Source organism: Megascapheus bottae, chromosome 15 (genome assembly GCF_031878675.1).
Source record: "Megascapheus bottae isolate mThoBot1 chromosome 15, mThoBot2.hap1, whole genome shotgun sequence".
Taxonomy (NCBI): Eukaryota; Metazoa; Chordata; class Mammalia; order Rodentia; family Geomyidae; genus Megascapheus; species Megascapheus bottae.
This window is the reverse complement of record NC_143523.1, coordinates 12,192,184-12,213,476: the sequence shown is the minus strand read 5'-3', so window position 1 is coordinate 12,213,476 and position 21,293 is coordinate 12,192,184. Positions and strand designations below refer to the sequence as shown.

At 35.0% G+C, this 21,293-nt stretch overlaps 1 protein-coding gene across 4 annotated transcripts in view; it reads left to right on the top strand.

The window, feature by feature from the left end:
* The window catches only part of Atrnl1 (attractin like 1), a 468,762-nt gene that overhangs the window by 17,988 nt on the left and 429,481 nt on the right, over nucleotides 1–21,293 (top strand). For all 4 annotated transcript variants that reach the window (XR_016537794.1, XM_090345791.1, XM_090345795.1 and 1 more), the window contains exons 4-8: nucleotides 4,339–4,467; nucleotides 5,800–6,008; nucleotides 14,834–15,008; nucleotides 18,949–19,036; nucleotides 19,343–19,598. Coding sequence is in view for 3 of the 4 variants with exons in the window: in XM_090345791.1 (XP_090201917.1) it covers nucleotides 4,339–4,467; nucleotides 5,800–6,008; nucleotides 14,834–15,008; nucleotides 18,949–19,036; nucleotides 19,343–19,598 (857 nt within the window). In the remaining variant the exon portion in view is untranslated. The remainder of the gene's footprint in view (nucleotides 1–4,338; nucleotides 4,468–5,799; nucleotides 6,009–14,833; nucleotides 15,009–18,948; nucleotides 19,037–19,342; nucleotides 19,599–21,293) is intronic.

The following is a 21,293-nucleotide window of genomic DNA, read 5'->3' as shown; positions in this document are numbered from 1 at the left end:
AACAAAATTGTGACACAGAGAAATTGTTTACTTCTATTGTCTTATAAGAATTAGAGTTTCAACTGCAATCTCTTGATTTAAAAGCCTATATTGTTTTAACTTCACTTTGTTAAGAATATGTTTGAATTATACTACTTGCATAAATACTACTCAGCAGACATTGGATTTTCCATTTGACTCCAGAGATATCATAAGTTTGCAATAAATAGTAAGGAATAAGGCACAGGCCCTTTGGATGAGTTTAGATAGCAAGTACCTAGAGGTAAGCTAGACTTCCTAGATTGTGTAGTCTTCTACAAGACTGCCTTTATTAGACACTAGTTGTCTCCACTTTCACTTCTAATTATTTGACTACTAATTTGGCGATTCGTACACTTCCTTAATACTTGATAGTTTAGTAAATGATTCCTAGAACTCAGATTAATGCTCTATTTATAACTATCATTTTATTATAAAGTATAGAAATTAGCTGAGTACTGGTGGCTCATGCATATAATCCTAGCTACTCAGGAGGCTGAGATTTGAGAATTGCAGTTCAAAGCTAGCAGGAAAGTCTGTGAGACTCTTTAGTTAACTACCAGAAAATCTGAAGTGACACTGTGGGGTTAAAGTGGTGAAGTGCTAGCCTTGAGCAAAAGGGCTCAGGGACAACACCCAGACCCTGACTTCAAGCCCATGGCTGACCAACAAAATAAAGAATGGGTGGGGAGATTTGTAAATGCAGAGCTTCGTGTCCACAAGATGTTACCCATTTGGCACAGGCACTGGGATGCTCACCCTAGTTCACATATCCAGTTTTTAATTGGTATTTCTTTATATGGGTTTGATTAGTTGACTCTGGCTATAAGAAATTTGAAACTAAGTCTGGCTTCTTATCTTCATATGGCCTTAATTCTTTAATTGCATTGTTAATCTTATTGGTGTGACCATCTCCCATCCAGAAATATGTCTTTAGCTTCAAATTATCTAAGGGCACCTGCCTTGAGTCTTCCTCATTGGCAGAAGCTGTTAGGACCTATCATGAGTAACAAAGACACTCTGTTACTTGGGAAATCCCAAGTATTTAAACGCTTCATTCCAAGAATTGACAACGAAGGCAAGCCAAATTCTTTAGTATGCAGATTCACACTCTAAAAGAAACAGATTTTTCACAGATGTTACAATCAAATATTGAAAGGGAGCTATGTTATTTCAGAAGTAACCAGTCCGTCCTGTGTAGTGAATTGTATCATAAGTAGAAAAATAATAGGCAAAATTTGGGACAAGATAGGATATTATAATTAAAGGAAAACATGTAGAAAGATATTGACATACTTCAGAAAGTAGTAGGTATTTTTGGCAAATTTTATCACAAGTCATGTTGAAAGTTTATATATGGACCAAATTTCCCAAATAGACAACAATCAGCATCCTCTATTGAGTATTGATTTTTTTTGCTATATAAAATATAAGAATTCCTTATATCCATTGATTCATTTAATCCTCACATTGACCTTGTAAAAATAATACTTTTTAGCCATATATAACTGGAAAACTGAAGCACAGAAAGATTTTGAGTGGTCAAGAGTTGCCTCTCTGGTAAGTGAGAGTCAGAGATGTCTTCAGTTATTCTAATTGTGTTTCTTGTGTACTGCACCAAAGAAATTGAATTATATTCTGTCAGAAGCTCTTACTAGAAAGTAGAGAAGGCTTTAGAATGGAGAGATTTTTATTTTTTTAAATTTTAATATGCTGGGCAATGGGTTTTGTGTTTGAACGAGAAAATAAGTTGAGGCTTAGAAAGATATGTTCCTGGAGGTGTGGCTCAAATGGTAGAGCACCAGCTGAGCAAGCCCAAGTCCATGAGTTTAAACTTTGCTATTGAAAAAAAGTTAAATTCCTACAGAGAAATCTGGGGACATTATCAGTCCTTAGTTAACTCAATCCAAATTAAAGGTGGTTTATAGCTAAGCTACAGTGCAGTCCCTAGGAAGGGTTTGACTTAAAAGTAATTCAGCTCCTCTTCCTCTACCCCTAGCTGTTGAGCTGCTAGTTCAGAGTGAGGGCTTTGTGGTCTCCTTCTTGTTTCCATAGATGTGTGTGTGTGAAACCTTTCAAATTACTCTTTAAGGTTTTACCCTCCCTTCAAATCTGACCTTTTGCTTTGAAAGCAGCAAACTGTTCATAGGGAAATAGCCTAAGTGTCTGGGCTCGCCTTTGGTGTTATTTTTCCAATAACTTCATTTTACTGTACGTTAATGAGAGTTCTAGGTCTCAAGCCAACTCCAGGTTCCTCATGTTAGCCTGGCCATTTGCTCCAACATGCCAAATAGAGATAGATAGTGATGAAGGGTAAAGAAAGGTTTGCTAATATTGCATGATTATGTTGTAGGGAGAGGTAAAGTAAGCACTTATGAACTGTCCACATGACTTAGGTTTACATAGAGAAAGATTTGAGAAGGGATTGAGAGGTATACATAAACAGTATTGGTCTACGTGTGGTCTAGTTGAGCATTATATCATTTCTTGTGTGAGGGGTTCTAGGGAAGTTGTTATTGCCACCTTCACTTGAGGGTAACAGTCTGGTTCCCATGACTAATTACTCCTGCTTCAGGGTGTAGCCTCATCATTGCAGGCAGTAGCTACCATCTGGAATGTGATTTGTGGCTCTGCTGATCTTTTCCTTGGGGGAAGCTTCAGCTATAGTCATAAAGATGTTATTGATTAGTTCTGTTCTTCCTGGATTCCAAGGTGGGTGTAGATGGGATGGGTCAGAACAAAGAAAGATTCAAAGAGAAGGTAGTGATGTCAGTTTTTCTGCTTTTAGTTACCCTTTGGACATTTAGAAAGTGAAGACTCGGTGCTCTCGTAAAAAGAATTTCTAAGTACCTACTATATATGGCTTGTACTACAATTTGGATTGACACAAATTGCCTAGTACATTAGGTGAAAATTTCAGAGAGACCTCAGAGACTAGGTATATTTATTAGAAAGACCCAGGAGTATTATTTTATCAGTATATTCACTTTGATATAATCTCACTGCTATAAAAATATGTTTATATTTTTAACTAAAATAATATTATAGAATTTGCTTTTACTTACAAGTCTCCTTTTAAAATCTTGTCTTCTGATAACAAGAAAAGTCCTAGTTGATACAATAGCTAATAAATCATTAAATCAAGAGTTGATTAGTTTTTAATGTGATTGTATCTTTGAAAGGCAAACTATTTTGTCAATATGATTTGCTTGTGGAAATTTAGTTCCTAGTGATTCCTAAACATGAATTAAAGTTTGTTTGATATGATTGACTTTATTGAATTTTATAACTTTTTGTTTGCTATCAGTTAGATTCTCCTATGACTTTGTATTTGATAATTTTATAGAGGTTAGTATTGTATAAGTAAATGATGATATGTAATTTTTTCACTCTGAACAAGTACCATAGAAGAGAATATCAGAGCTGAGTTCTGGTGAATCATACCTGTATTCCCAGAAACTCAGGAGGCTGAGGATAGTAGGAGGAGGATAGTAAGTTGAATCTAGCTCGGGTAGAAAAGTCCATGAGACTTCATCTCTAACCGCAAAAAGCTAGGATGAAGATGTGGCTAAAGTGATAGAGAAATTTCTGTGAAGAAGCAAGAGAGCAAGGCCCTAAGTCAAGTTCCAGAACTGACAAAAAATGAGTTTAAGATACTTAGAACTCTTGCTTTTTTGTACATGTATTAGTCTTTTCTCCTATTCTATTCTTTTTGTGTGCATGTGGGCCTAAGTGAGCAACATTCTTTTGGGGAATAGTTATATATTAATCCTCTGTGTAAGTATGTAAAACTTTAAATTAACACAAAGACATGTATTTTAAAATTACCTGAAACACAAAGGTTAGTGTTTTGAAAATACACAACTTTAACTAGAATTTCATTGAAAGCACTTGGCTGGTGTGGTCCGTTCTTTCTGGCTTCATTAGCATTTGTAATCAGTGGGAAAGAGTAAGTTATACTCTCATCTGTCAGAGTATCAAGGGGCTTTGAGTAGTGCCTCATATGAGTTATGTAAAAGACCGCCCTATAGTATAATAGGATGTACAGGAAAACAAAAGGAGTAATGGGACATTGCAGTCCAAGTGGTGATAAAAGGGAAAGAAAACAATGAAGTTATATTGAGTAATTTTTAGTGTATTTTCAGAAATAGTAGAGCTAATTAATTAGAAATGGAAAGGAACTAATTTAAAAATTATTGTCCTTGTAGTTGTCTATTGTAATGTATACACTTAATGATTCTGATGAGAATACATTTGATAATTTTTCTTTTAGGAAGTTATTTGTGGATATATACAGTATCCAATTTTGCTCTTTTTCAGTGGTTTGATAGTCCCTGAAGTAAGGGGAAATGAAACTGTGCCTGAAGTTGTTACAACATCTGGCTATGCACTGTTACACTTTTTTAGTGATGCTGCATATAATCTAACTGGTTTCAACATTTTTTATTCGTAAGTATTTTTTTAAATTTCATATTGTAATGGATTCTTACAACTTTATAGATGTCTTATGTATCAGGAACAGGTTGGTATATTAAATTTCAAATTGTATAGGATTCTTTCCTAAAGGGTATACATGTTAATAATATATCATAAACTTCTGTCTGAGCTGATATTAATATAATTTCTAAGTCTGGATTGTTATGGTAGCAGATTGAAAAAAATAATTGCCTAATTAGAACTGTTGACAAATAGTTAAGTAAACAAACATAAGCTAGTGTAACCACTGGCATGGCCTTGCAAGGTGTACTGAACTGCCTTTCTGTAGTCAAAGACATGAAATTTGAACGCTGTTGTCAGAAACAAGTTTCGGTAGTCCTCTATTCTAGAGAGGGCTGTTGTATGACTTCTGTACATTCTGTCATTTAATTCCTTTCATCACAGTTCTATAAAATGGATATTTAAATTTTCATTTTGTTTATGAGGAATTAAGACTTAGGCAATAAAGTACACATAAGTATCCCACTATCTCTTCTAAAATAAGAAAAATAATATTCATTGAAAATTTGTTTTATGCCTGACATTGTACATAAATTTTTATTTCTAGATATCTTGGGGTCAAGTGAAGTTGCCAGAAGAGCAGCTAGGTGCTTTTATAGGGATGGCCATAGAGGGGATTCCATATAAAGAATTTATCTTTTTATGAAACAGATTTTGATAATCATAGAATTTTTTTAAACCAAGAATAAAGTGTTATAAATATCTTTGATTCAGTAGTTTGTTGTAGGACTTCTTTATCCTATAATGTCTCCATTATGTGCATAAGAGTGAATAGGCATATAGTAGAACACAGTCAGAGGGTCTAAAAAAAGTCAATTAAGGAGCACTGTTACCATCTATAATACTAAACATCTTTACAATATACATTTGCCAACACCTACAGTCTGTATACCCGTGTGCTTTTTCTAAGAGTATGAAACTGTTAGCATATGCCTTCACATATTTTATAATCACATTATACCTTGGCTTTTCTTTCATATATTTACAAATTTATTTTTTAAAAATATTTTCATTTAAGTCTTTATAATACATTGTACTCGGAACTGTATAGATTCTGAAGATACTGAATGTGAATCCTTGGATATTTAGAATCTTGGTAGCAAAGTAATTAATTAAATAAACAAAGAGTAATAAATGCTATTTGAACTGCATAAGAGAAAAAAGTAGAGAATAAAGGTTATGAGATTTCACTAAATAAGCACATAAATGTTAAAAGTTTATAAAGTAACAAAAATTCTTTTTCAGTTATCTTGAGTTCAAATATATATAAATTATATTTTACAGAATCAATTCTTGCCCTAACAATTGCTCTGGACATGGGAAGTGTACAACTAGTATCTCTGTTGCAAGTCAAGTGTATTGTGAATGTGATAAATACTGGAAGGGTGAAGCATGTGATATTCCTTATTGTAAAGCCAATTGCGGCAGCCCAGATCATGGCTATTGTGATCTAACAGGAGAAAAATTGTGTGTTTGCAATGATAGCTGGCAAGGTAAGCATATGGGGTAGGTGATACTTTGGAAACATTGATCATATATCAAATAGTATAAATTATACATTAATTTTGTTAGTTTGTACTCAGACCACATGAATTTTTCCTTGTTTTTAGAATGTTCGTATTAATAATGAACTTCTTAATCTTCATTCTCACAAATAGAATTGATATTTTCTTGACATGCTATTTTGATACCTGGAACTTCATATTATATGTTTGACCATTATGATCTTTGTACTTTTTTTTTGTAAAAACTCTGAAGATTTTATGGTTTCATTACATTTAATGTAGTGTTTTTACATTTGATTTATAATGGGCAACAAAAGCTGTGTTGTAAAGCCAAATAAGGGCCTAGAGTATTTTAAATTTATTTCTTTGGGAAGCCTGACCTCTTGTGGCCATTTTGAAGGAACAAGAGGATTTCAAAAAGTGGAAGATAAGAATACTTAGTGGCATTGAAAAAAAAAAAGAATACTTAGTGGCATATTGTAAAAGATTCCTTGGATTGAATTCTAGTTTATTTTTTTTTTGTGCCAGTCCTGGGGCTTGAACTCAGGGATTTGGCACTGTCCATGAGCTTTTGGGCTCAAGGCTAGCACTCTGCCAGTTGAACGATAGCCCCAATTCTGGCCCTTTTTTTCTTTTTCTTTTTTCTGTTAATTGTAGATGAAAGTCTTGTAGTTTCCTACCTGGGCTGGCTTTGAACTGAGGTCCTCAGATCTCAGCCTCCTGTGTAGCTAGAATTTTACATGTGAACCATTAATACCCATCTTAAAATAATTTCAATAAATATTTGGTCGTCAAAGACTTAGGATACACTGAAGAGTTTCGGTTTACTTAACATCTGAGTACATAATCATTCATCTTTTTTCTTTTGTGGTGGCCAGCACCTGTGATCCTAATTACTTGAGATGCAGAAGTAGGAGGGGCACAATCTGAGGCCAGCCTAACTAGATGTTTGAGATTGTATCTGAAAAACAGACCAAAGTAAAAGGTGTGCTAGTGAGGCTAAAGTGAATAGCCTTGAGTTCAATACCAAGTACCAGGAAGCAGAAAAAAAAATGGAATTAATTGTGGAATTAAGCTAATTATGGTTATTTATAATTTTACAGAGAAATTTTTCTCCCCTTTCTGATTATACATATATAATATACATACCCACATGTGAGTACATATGTACATACACACATATGCATGTATATGTAAATACATATACATATGCCTGTCAGAAGCTTTTATGCTCAAGACTAGCACTATACTACTTGAGCCACAGTACCAGTTCTGGCTGTTTTGATAGTTAATTGGACATAAGAATCTCATGACTTTCCTAATTCTCAGATTTCAACCTCTTGAGTAGATAGAATTACAAGTGTGAGCCACTGGTGTTCACCACATAGGAGTATATTTTAATAGTAATCTATTCTGCTCATATAAGTTTATAAAACATACATATTTATTGTGTAATGTTTGTGTTATAATTTCTATTTATCACAATTATTGCATATACATGTGAAAGATTATTAAAATAATATACACCTTTATGGACTCATGACTTGTATGACTTAAAGAAAATACCTTTAGTAGCTCAGGCCTGTAGTCCTACTCAGGAGGCTGAGATCTAAGGATTGCAGTTCAAAACCAGCTGAGGCTACAAAGTCTGTGAGACTCTTATTTCCAATCAACTACCAGAAACCAGAAGCAGAACTGGGACTCAAAGTGGTAGAACACTATCTTTGAGCGGAAAAACTCATGGCCCTGAGTTGAAGCCCCATAGCCAACAAGAAAGTACTTTCATTTTTTTGCCTGTCCTGGGCTTGAACTTAGGGCCTGAGCACTGTCCTTGAACTTTCTCAAGGCTAGCACTCTACCACTTGAGCCTCAGCACCAGTTCTAGCTTTTTTCTATGTATGTGGTACAAAGGAATTGAACCCTGGTCTTTGTGCATGGTAGGCAAACATGCTACTACTAGGCCAAACTCTTGGCCCCATTTTTTGAGGATAGTTTTAGGATCATAGGAACACTGAGCAGAAGTTGCTGAAATCTCTGCCCCTACAATACATAGCTTCCCTTTAATCAATGTCCACTGGAGTAGTACATTTGATACAAGTGATGGATTTATCTCAATACATCATTGTCTTCCAAAGTCATAGTTTAGACTAGAGGCCATGGATTTAGACAAATGTACCATGACATATCCATCATTATAGTATCCTACGTAATAGTTTCTGTAGCCTATTCTGCCTGAAAGTTTTCCTGTCCACATTGTTTTGTCCCTTCTCCTCCCACTTCCCTCTTCTCCCTTCCCTCTTTTTCCCCTTCTCCTCCCTTCCCCCTTCCTTCCTTTTTTTCTTTCTTTCCTTTTCTCTCTTTCCTTCTATCTCTTCCCCTTTCTTTTTTATTGAAAGAATTATAATTTTGTTAATTTTTGAATAAAATAATAAGTGGACATTTGACTATAGATGTACATTTTTTGGTTGACTATAAAGTGTATGAAATGTAGCTTTAAAGCATGCTCATGCCTGTAATCCTAGCTACTTGAGAGACTGAGAACCATAGGATCATACAACTCATAGCTGGGTGTCATTCCAAGCCATGTGAGATTGCAGGATCACCAATCTATGTTGGTCAAGGCAGAAAAAGTCTGTGACACTGTATCTTGTTAGGGGGAAGATGGACATATTGGCATGTGCTGCCATTCCGACAAGTAGAAGCATAAGTGATGGATTACTGGTCAGGTGCATGACTGGGCAAATAGCAAGATCACTTAAAATAATCAGTGAAAATCAGGGATAGAGGCATAGCTCAGTAGTATTATACCAGTTAAGCAAGTATGAGGCTAAAAGTTCAAACCCTAGTACTGACAGATCACACACACTGATTAAAAATTGTATTTGAACATTTTAAATGTTTTTTTGTTTGTTTGTTTGTTTTGCTAGTCCTGGGCTTGAGCTCAGGGCCTGAGCACTGTCCTTGGACTTTCTCAAGGCTAGAGCTCTACCACTTGAGCCTCAGCACCACTTCCGGCTTTTTCTATGTATGTGGTACTGAGGGATTTTAAATGTTTTATACCAGTTTTGGTTCTTGGATCTTGTTGTGATACTTGTTTCAATCCTTGGTTTTAGATTTTAACATTTGCCAGTGGGTGGCAGCATTTACTACTAGAAAATGCACTTGAACTTTGCTGGCATTATTCAGGTGGCAAACTTAATGAATTTATTCTTCTACAGAATGTTAAATCCTTCAACTCAAACTCATATTGTACCAGAAAGTATTTTTCCTGTGTTAGAAATATGCCAGTACCTAATTAGCTATTTTTGAATAGCATGTAGTTACACATGTGATTATAGTTTTCCTTAAAGAATTCTACAAAGTAGATTACCTTTAAACATTTAATCATAAACACTACCTTTATATTTTATTTTAAATTCTATGTAGAGATATATACTTTGTTAAATTACTTACATCTAAACAAATGAAACACATCTGACTTTTATTTGTTTTTATTTGGGGGAGTAAGATGCCACAGAAGTGATAGAACAAAGGGTGTACAAATATAATCATGGTACTCACTAGGCACTGTAGAAAATGAACTCTACATCTTGTGTGTGTGGGGGTCTGGGAGGGGACAAACTGGGAGAGGTGAGGAAAAGGGAGACATGTTTCACAAACATGTGCTCATTACCTGACTCATTTAACTGTAATCTCCCCTGTATATCACCTCTCCAATAATAATGAAAAAAACCTCCATAGCAAACAAGCAAAACAAAAAATGAATTTATTTTCATTCAATTAATGTAGCAATCTTTTTTGAGCTTCTATTAAGTCCTCTATACTGCTCCTTAGGATATGTTGTGGAATCAGAATGGTGAAGCTACTGTGGAGCTTACATTCAGGCTAGGGAATTAAACCATTGATTAAAAAAATAAACTATGGGGGCTGGGAGTTTGGCCTAGTGGTTAAAGTGCTTGCCTAGCATGCTTGAAGACCCGGGTTCGATTCCTCGGTACCACATACATAGAAAAAAAGCCGGAAGTGGTGCTGAGGCTCAAGTGGTAGAGCTCTAGCCTTGAGAAAGTCCAAGGACAGTGCTTAGGCCCTGAGCTCAAACCCAGGACTGGCGAAAAAATAAAAAAACAAAAAAATAAAAATAAACTATGTATATTCGGAGCTGATAATACTATGGAAAAACACACTATAACGGAAAAAGAGGGATAGCTATGAAGTGAAAGATAATAGCATCTTGGATAGTGCCATTGCTTGAATACTGAAGTTAAATTTTAAGCAGATTTAATAAGGTTGGATATATTTAATTGAAAATTAGAAGAGTTAAAGATGACTAATGTTTTTAGCTTAACCAATTGGAAAGATAAAATTATTCTCAACTTACGTGAGGCACAGTTGAAGAGTAAGGTCAGTTTGGTTTTGGTATATCCATTCTTAGATGTATTTTAGACACCTGAAAGGAAATGTTAAGGAGGCACTTGTGTAAATGAAGCAGAGAGAGCTATGTACCACGAATATTGATTTTTGTGTGCTTTCTCAAAGAATATTAAACTGGGAGGCTGGGCACAATGGTGCTCATGTGCAATTTCCGGCCTTGGAGGCTAAGGCAAGGAGGTGTGGGAGTGTGGACACAGCCAGGGCTGTGGCCTGGGTTACAGGTCAGCCTGTGCCACGTAGGGAGACACACTCTCATTTAAAAGAAGAAAATCATTGACATTACTTTTGGTCTTTTTTGTCAGTCATGGAACTTGAATTCAGGGCCTAGGTGCTGTTCTGAGATGTTTTTGCTCAAGGCTAGTGCTCTACCACTTCGAGTCATAGATCCACTTCCAGTTTTCTTGTGTTAATTGGAGATAGGCGTCTCATGGACTTTTTTTTTTGTGCAGGCTGGCTGTGATCTCAGCCTTTTGAATAGCTAGGAATACAGGCATGAGTCACCAGAGGCCCTCCCCCCCTTTTTTGTTTTATTTCTCATTGATATTACTTAAAACCTTGAGATTTTATGAGATGAGCAGGAGAATAAACCTAGAGAAATCTAGTACAAATCTACTACAGTTCTAGTATCACTGACCTAGTATTATTTCATTTCATTGTTTTATAAAACAAACATTGTGAAGTAATTGTATGCTTTTAAAATATGGAAAAATTGAAAACATTTTGGAGGTTAGTTTTATGAGCCCAGAACATGTTTAGAATTCTTAGCTGTAGGGGCCAAGAGTTTGGCCTAGTGGTAGAATGTTTGCCTAGCATGCATGAAGACTCGGGTTCGATTTCTTGGTACCACATAGAAAAAAACTGGAAGTGGTGCTATGGCTCAAGTGGTAGAGCTCAGCCTTGAGAAAAACAATCCAATGACAGTGCTCAGGCTCTGAGTTCAAGCCCCACAACTGGCAAAAAAAAATAAAAAATTAAAAAAAAATACTTGCTGTAACCAAGATTACCTAAATGGTAATAGAAGATTGCACCCTTGCAAGTATGTAAATGATCTGGTTCTTGCCTTGCTTCTTAGTGAAGAATTCAGATTTTAGTACACACATTAAAGCATAAGTATATTTTTAGAATGATTATAGTAAGCTACAAGTTTAATATCATAAGGCATTTATTAATCTATTACCAGTTTGAAAGGTTCAGACTCTGGAATCAGTTATGCTGTGTAGACATCAGGGTATTGGCCGGTCTCACTTCTGGAGGCTAATGGGAGAGAATTTCCAGGAAATGCTGGGACTCTTGCATTTGTTGTTCCTTGGCTTCCTGTTTTCAAATCTAGCACTGTAGCATCTGTTGTCTCCATAGTCTGGCTTCTTCTTATTAGTGTCCCTGAGATAGTATTTATAGCCACTGAGAAAAAAATCTATAAAGATCTTCCCATTTCAAATTTTACAAATTTACAGTTATGCCAAACTATGCATTAGGTTGTAAATTACAACTTAATGTGTGTTTTAAATGGTTTCATCATGATACTTTCCTATCTGTATATTGCCTGTTCCAACCAACACATTCTGGGGCAACCATGAAGAAATAAATGCCTATGCACTGAGTTCAAGCCCCAGGACTGGCAAAAAATTAAAAAAAGAGAAATGCCCATGCAGTGATATCTCATGTAATAATGTTGCTATTAAATACTATTAAGTAATAATCTAGTATCACCATGATGTAAAGATTGGTTAACCAGCAGACATGGTTAAGCAAGATGCTGCCCCAAATTCCACTTTTATAGGTTCAGATTGACCTAAAGCTTAAGGAAGTTGCAGAAAGATAAAAACAAAAAAGCACATTCCAAGAAATCAATCAGTACAAAGGCAGGTAGTTTCAGTAATGAGATCCAGGGTGCTGGGAATCATAGAAATGTAGGGATTCCTCTTGTCTTTATTTTTTTTTAATTATTGTCTTTAAGTAGTTGTACAAAGGATCTACAGTTCAGCAAAACATTTTATAAATATAATATTACTCCTTTCACCATTCTGATCCATCCCTTCCTACTCACTCCTTTTTTCACACTTCTTAATTTTGTAGGATATACATTGAATTCTTGATTGCACTTGCCCGTTCTTTTCTTCATTCAAGGCCAAACACATACATACAACCAAGGTTTCCCACTGATATCATTCAAACATCATCAAATCTTCAGCTAGTCACAGTCCTCCTAAGGCTCTAGGATTCCCACAATATATAAAGAACTTTGATCATATTTATTGATTCCCCACTTCCTTTTGTTGACTTCTTCCTCAGCCTAGCCATCTCCTTCTACTATCCTGTCCTTGTTTTTCCAAGAGAAAACATGCATGTGATATTTTTGAATTAACTTGATCTCCAGTTCAATCCGTTTTCCTAGCAATGAGATAACTTCATGTGAATAACACTCCATTGTGTGTATACCATACTGAACTTTATCCATTGTCGGTTAATATCAGATCTACTTCTCTCTAATCACCTCTCTTTCCTGTTTGCCTCGCAGACACTGGCCAGGTCTGTCAAGACTTTCCCAAACCCTGTCTGGCAGCAACCGATTAGTTCTTAGACGTGAAGCACTGTGTTCCTTGGGCTCATTGCTCCTTCCATACTGGTCTTCCAGCAATGAGATTTGCTCTAACAGCAGATGGCAGGGTACTGACGGTAGCATTCTCTGCAGGTCTACTTCAGATGCTCCCCCATGAGCAGCATGTGTGACAGGGGGTCCCAAGACACCTTGTAGTATGTTTGTTTTCTGTTTTCAAGTTCTCATAGTGCTGTGTTGTACCTCACAGCAAACCCTTGTAGCTAGCTTCAGTTCCTCTAAACTTGAAAACTTGATCAGCCATAGGTGCCATGGAACTTGAATTTTCCAGACCCCTAGCTGTTGTTTTCAGGTAGGGGCTTACAGTTTTACTGAGAGCTGCCTCAGAATGATCCTTACCTCCTACATAGCTGGAATCACAGGCATGCCCACTATACCTAACAATTAGGCCCAGTTTTTTTTTTTTTTTGACCAGGCCTGGCCTTGGACTTTCTCAAGGCTAGAGCTCTACCACTCGAGCCTCAGCACCACTTCTGGCTTTTTTCTATATATGTGTGGTACTGAGGAATCGAACCCAGGTATTCATGCTAGGCAAGCACCACTAGGCCAAACTCCCAGGCTCCAGGACCAGTTTTTTGATTGAGATAAAGGCTCACTAACTTTTTTTTTTTGTCAAGGCTGGTCTTGAACTTCAGTTCTCCTGATCGTTACTTTCAGAATAGCTTGGATTATAGGCATAAGCCACTGTACCTGACAAAGCTATTTTCAACTTTATGACCTTTGAAATGATTCTACATTAATAATAGTTTTTATTGTGTAAAACTTTTTATGGTTTTTAGATAATTTTAATTTTATTATGCTGTCATTTATTTTGAGGATATATAAGACTCTCTATCAAAGCCAGTTTGGTAATTAATGATGCTAAGAAAAGCATGATCTTTATTTTCACATTTTACTAGTTTGTAATTTATAAATTCTTCCATTTCCACTACAAAAAATTAATAAGAATCTATGATAAGCCAGGTGCAGGTGGCTCATGTCTGTAATCCTAATTATTCAGGAGGCTGAGACCTGAGGATCATAGTTTGAAGCCAATCCAGGTAGGAAAGTCCATGAGACTGTTGTCTCCAATTCACCTTCAAAATGCCAAAAGTGGAGCTGAGGCACAAGTGTTAGAGCGCTTTTAGCACAGAAGCTCAGGGACAGCACCCAGGACCTGAGTTCAAGCCCTAGGATGGGCATCTGTGCACACATAGACATAGACACACAGATATATAGACACACACACACACACACCACACACAAATCTGTGAAAATACTGAGGAGTATATTGTTATATTCATTTTATAGATGAAGACTTAATGATTGGATAGGTAAACAGATTTGTTCAAGATCAAACTGCTAGTAGATCATGGAACTAGAATTTCAGTGCATCGGTTTTTACTTTAATATTCTAATAGCATACTAAAGTAAATTGGAAACAATACTACTTAACTAAAATTTTAGATTAAACTTACTTTAACATGTTTAAATCTGATTTTCTTCACTCTAGGCATTGCATGTTTTACTTTTCTTGCAGATTTTATTTTGGACTTTTAAGCACAGTACATTCGTTAACCTGATGCACATTGGATTATTAAATTATCCAAATTCATATAGTTTTTTTCTCTTCTGGTCATGGGGCTTGAACTCCGGGCCTGGGCTCTGTTCCTGAGCTCTTCAGCTCAAGGCTAATGCTCTACCACCTTGAGCTACAGCATCATTTCTGTCATATAGTCTTTCTATAAAAGGGTTGTAATTTGGTGTGTTTGATTTTTTTAAATAGGTCCTGATTGCTCTTTGAATGTTCCTTCTACTGAGGCTTACTGGATTTTGCCAAACGTTAAACCCTTCAGTCCTTCTGTAGGTCGGGCTTCACATAAAGCAGTTTCACATGGGAAATTCATGTGGGTAATTGGTGGATATACTTTTAACTACAGTTCTTTTCAAATGGTCTTGAAGTAAGTATTTTTGATCTTCACAATCTATTATTCTCAAATTAAACTTTCTTGTCCAAATACATAAGTGGCTATTTTTTGTGGTACTATTTGCTAAATGAGAGTAATTTTGGGATGTGTGGTTTTAATTTGTCCATAGTTAAATTACTTGTTATCATACATACAGGTTTGTTCTGCACGGAAATTTTATTCCTTTCTAGAGTATTTTTAGAGATTTCTGAATAAAAAACAATTCCACACAAAGTTTGTTCATAATTGTTTAGCATAAAAAATCCTGTCACTTTATAGTTCAGGAGGGAGAATATAAAAACACCTTTATTTTTTCTGTAATTTTTTTTTTTTTTTTTGCCAGTCTTGGGCTTGAGCTCAGGGCTTGAGCACTGTCCTTGGACTTTGTCAATGCGAGAGCTCTACCACTTGAGCCTCAGCACCAATTCCAGCTTTTTTCTATGTATGTGGTACTGAGGAATTGAACCCGGGCCTTCATGCATGCTAGGCAAGCACTCTACCACTAGGCCAAACTCCCGGCCCTTTTTCTGTAATTTGATTTAGCAAAATATTTACTTTATGTACTCTAGAAGTTTTACTGGGGGATAGCAGTACTAACACAATAAACAGATCATTTTACCCTTGTTGCAATGGAGATTGTTCTCTTCCCAATGGAGTAGAAAGCACAACCATATGAATATGAGCTTTATTGGATTTATTTTTTACTTGGTGATATAGATCAAACAGAATGGAAGAAGAAACAGAAAGAATTGTTTGATTACCAATGTTGTTCTCTGGGGTGATATTCATAATACTAATGGTAACTAATGTATCAGCCTATTAGAATTGGCTCTAAATAGGGCCATAATAGTGTATTACCAATAGATTTGTTAGTTTTAGCAGGTAAATACTCAAGCCAACAAAGAATTTCAGGTAAACAATAAGATCTAGTATAAAAGAGCCCCTTGTCATATATCTACATATACTTTTTTTTTTTTTTGTGGGTCATGGGGCTTGATCTCAGTCTGCACACTGTTCCTACCCTTGAGCCAAACCCCACTTCCCATTTTCTAGAGGTTAATTGGAAATAAGAGTCTCAGATCCTTTTGTGCCTGGGCTGACTTTGAACCTTGATCCTCAGATCTCAGCCTCCTGAGTAGCTAGGGTTACAGGTGTGGGCACTGTGTCCGGCTAGTCCTGTTAATTTTGAAGACTAAAAACATTCTACTTAATATTAGAATGTCTTGCTTCAGTGATGAGTAAATGTAACTAGAATTAAGGTATAAAATAAAATAAATTTTGGAAAGAGGAAGTCCTAAGTAAAGACTTAAATGGGTATTAGAATTCTGTAATATAATGTATGAGGGAGAAAGTATAGTAGAAAGAATTTAAAGACTTGGTATGATTAAAATGAATTGTTAAGATATGAAAAAAGACCCAACACAGAGAAATCAAAAGGAAATTAAGGGCTGGGAGTTTGGCCTAGTGGTAGAGTGCTTGCCTAGCATGCACGAAGACCTGGGTTCGATTCCTCAGTACCGCATACATAGAAAAAAGCTGGAAGTGGTGCTGAGGCTCAAGTGGTAGAGTGCTAAGCCTTGAGAAAGTCCAAGGACAGTGCTCAGGCCCGAGCCCGAGCCCAGAACTGGCAAAAAAAAAAAAAGGAAATTAACTATGACTAAAAAATGAAAATAGAGTTTTAACTTTGAGTTGAAGCTGCAATATTTCTGAAGTTGAGCTATGAAGACAGAATTGTTAAGGAAACAGAAATCTTAGAGTTTGTGTTCTATCCAAATTGAATAGTGTATTTAAAATTAAAATACATTATATGATATTCTCTTAAGTTTGTAAATTTTCTGTTTGTACCAGTCAGGTTAGCTCTTTGAGTAAAAACTGTTGTTTTTTTACTTAACAGTTTTTATATTTGCATATAAACTATTTACATGTGTGCATGCATCTATTTGAAGAAGTACATAAATATATCTATTCATAGCCCGATATATTTGTAAATTTGTATAGATATAAACTATGATGAATGAGATGAGAAATAAATTTGCTGTTGTCTTCATAGATCACATTAAAAAAAATCACTGTGAATGTAGTTCAGTGTAGGCTAAGACATTCAAACAGGTTTTAGAAGCAATAATATCTATCAAAACTCGAGTTACTGGATGATAGAGGTCACATTTGAAGACAAAATGATTCAGTAACCAATAAATACTGTATTAATATCTACAAAGTTAAACTATTTTTACAGAATACATATGTATTAACATCAGTGAGATTAGTTTGTTTTCCCGGGTATAGCAAATTGTTACTATATGCATAGCAAACATTTAATATAAACTTTTGGCATATGTTAATGGATATAACAAATGTCCTTGTGAAGTTAGGGAAGAAAGTCTGGCAATGAAAAATAAATATACTGACCAAAGAACATTATGTGCATACACATAGGTAGGCAGATGATAGGTAGAGAGGTAGTAGTGGACAATTCACTGGTTTGGTAAGTCAAAAAGGAGGACTTCACAATTAATAATATAGTGGTCAGCGTTGACTTCATGGAAAAGTTGAAAATTGAGCAAAGATTTATAGGAAATTAGGATACTCAGTGGCATTGTGGTAATCTCTAGACACGGAATACAGTTAGACCAAACCCTTAAGGTAAGAATTTGTTGTTGTTGTTGTTAATTCTTCAAGTAACAACAAGGAGGATTATGTGATTTACAAGTAATACATGAGAGGAGGCAAGGGAGATAAGTCACATAGGAGTTGTAGATCTTTTAGGAATTGTGGATGGAATCATGTGGGGATTTAAACATGATTTGATTTATACTTTAAAATAGTCACTGTAGCAACTTGGTTGACAATATGGGAATTGAGAAGAAGAATAAAAGTAGGCATCTATTTAGAATGAAATTACCAAGAGATTTGCTTTATATAGAACTAGAGATAATATATGTTTAGGAAATCTATGCTTTTTGGTGAATTGATCTAATCTTAGATACTTATATAAAAAATACAAATGAATAAATACTTTAGTGACTATTGTAAAAGTGGTTCACTAATTCAAAAAAATTGGGGGGAGGCTGGGTGTAGCTCAGTGCCAGTGTTTGGCTAGCAGTGCAATACTCAGTATCATGAAAACAAAACAAAAGCTTTTTTTTTTTGCTTGGCACTGTTTGTTCATGCCCATAATCCTACCTACTCAGGAGACAGAGATCTGAGGATCGAGATTTGAAGCCAGCCCAGGCAGAAAAGTCCTTGTGAGACTATTATTTACAGTTTACTACTCAAAAACCAGAAGTGGTGCTGTGAACATTTAGAGATTAGCCTTGAGCAAAAAAAGTTCAGGGACAGTGCCCAGGCCCTGAGTTTAGCCCCACAACCAACAATAAATAAATAAAAAGGCTTTAAAAATTTAATTTTATTAATACTGGTACTTGAATTCAGGGACTCATGCTTATTTTTAAATTTTTTCCCTTACAGCTGGCACTCTGCCACTTGAGCTATACTTCTAATTTCATTTTTTTGCTAGTCAACTGAAGATAAGAGTCTCATGAACTTGTTTGCTAAGGCTGACTTTGATCTTGTATCTTAGTTGCTAGGATTACATGCTTGAACCACAAGTGTTTTTGAATGAAAACAAATGATGTCACTACTTTTCAGCTTAGGTACTTGAAATTGTGATGCAATTTGACAAATTAATTTTATTAATAAATGTCCTACTCAAGTTCATAAAAATTATACATCTAAAAGGTTTAATTCTAATTTAGATAGATAGTTCTCAACTAAGCCTTAAGATTTTCTATTTTAGTACATGAAATTATGAGTTTATTAGTTTTAGTTCTTTTTTAATTTAATGAGGATTTGGATACAAGTGAAAAAAGCATATATGCAAATTAAAAAACTGAACATGAATCAGGTTATGAAGTTCTTTTTCTCTTTCTCCTAGTTACAATTTAGAAAGTAGTATATGGAATGTAGGAGCTCTATCAAGGGGACCTCTCCAGAGATATGGACACTCTCTTGCTTTATATCAGGTATGTCTCCTGCTTGTAAATTTTTAATGAGTTTATAAAAAGAATTATAAGGAAAATACTGTAAATTTTACTTTAAACATAAATGAGAACAATCAGAATTATAGCTATGTTACCTTTTTGTATGTAAAAACATTTCCATTGATGTGTTCCATTTGACTTTTTACTTTTTACAAATAAGAACTATGCCTTCTGAATAATGTTGAATATTACTAACATGCAATGTTGAAATAAATATATTTATTTGTAATTAATGAATATTGCTTAGAAATTACTGTTTTGTTTATTGCGGTGTGTTTTAATTTTCAGGAAAACATTTTTATGTATGGAGGCAGAATTGAAACGAATGATGGCAATGTCACTGATGAATTATGGGTTTTTAACATACATAGTCAGTCTTGGAGCACAAAATCTCCTACTGTTCTTGGACACGGTCAGCAGTACGCTGTGGAGGGACATTCAGCGCATATTATGGAGCTGGAGAGTAGAGATGTTGTAATGATAATAATATTTGGATATTCTGCAATTTATGGTTATACAAGCAGCATACAGGAATACCATATATGTGAGTTTCTTTAAAAATGCAATTTACCTTACTGGTAACATTTATTTTTTAAATAAAATCTTCATGTAACTATATCAAAATGGTGATTTGAGAGTAGAATTCTAAGGCAAGAATTAATTATTTGTAATACAAGCTTTTGATTATGTTAGATTTTGTCTTTTAATATTTAAGTTTAAATGACAGTCAAATGAGGAGAATGTTATATACTGTTTTTATTTCCCAAGATTTGCAAATATTTAAAAATGAGACACTTCAATAGATGGTGCTATGAACTGAGAGTTGAAAACTAATCTTTTAAGTTTTAGATCTCCACAATTTCAAAGACTTTTCATTCTTATTACTGTATCTTTATGCATATATTATTCCTTTAAAGTAAACTTCCCCAAGATAGCCTGTTAACTTCTAAGAGAGATTATTATTAAGTGTGTGAAAGTGACTAGGAAAAATTATATATTATTTTCTGTGTTATGCTCAGTTTTTTAAAATTTTTAAATTTTTTTTGCCAGTCCTGTGCCTTGAACTCAGGGCCTTGGACTTTCTCAAGGCTAGAGGTCTACCACTTGAGCCACAGCACCATTTCTGGCTTTTTTCTATGTATGTGGTACTGAGCGAGAAATCAAACCTGGGTCTTTGTGTATGCTAGGCAAGCACTCTACCACTAGGCCAAACTACCGGCCCTCAGTTTTGTTTTTATGGTAATTTATTTTTTACATACTTATGGCAGCCTTTTTTCTTTATTCGGTGACAATCTTTTTGCTGTTTCTCAGTTGTTTATAAATATACCCCCGTCTCCTTGGTTGATAGGTGGACTACATATACCATATCTGGCCCTAGCCAGTATGAGCTTCAGTATAGTATATGTGTGTGTGTGTGTGTGTGTGTGTGTGTGTGTGTGTGTGTGTGTGTGTGTATAGTATATATGTGTATATATATGTGTATATATGTGTATATATACATATATACATATAGTATATGTATATATAGTATAGTATATATGTATAGTCAGTGTGCAATCTTGGTCAGAAACTTTTGAACCACTACTGGTAACAACAAAAGAATGTGTATTTGCAGAGAGGACTGCCCTTCTCTATTATCCCTGCAATTCTTTCAAGTAAGTGTTCTGTTACCCTGTCCTCTATGTATTAGTGTTAGGAATAGGATACATATCTTTAATATTTTATGGCCACTTCCAGTCTATTTTCAGTCCTTCCTCTTTTAAATCATTTAGCTTTAACTTAGGGTTTTAGACCCCAACTTATTAACTCACCTTCTTGAACTCATCTTTTTCCCATTAGATCACTGTGTTTATTTCTTGGACAATTTAGCTTTTGACTCAGTTATTCTGTCCAGTGTACAAATATTTTTTTCTGATTTAAATATATACACAAATACTTCTTCAAATGACTAGTTTCTTCAATTATTGATTTTCTTGTCAAAGATCTTGTTTTTCATCTAACTTACTCTCCCATTGCCATACTTTTGGCATTGTCATTCTAATACTTGAAGAGTTCTATAATTTCCATTCTATCTTTTCACACTGAATTCTCTAGTTTACTCCTTCAAGTGTATCTACATCCTAACAGTTCTTCACTTCAATAGTCTTTTATTTTGAGACTCTTCTCTCTTTTCCCACTGTCTCTCTCTTGCCAATCCTTTGAATCTTTTCCAATGTTAGCTAGGATTACAGGCATGAGC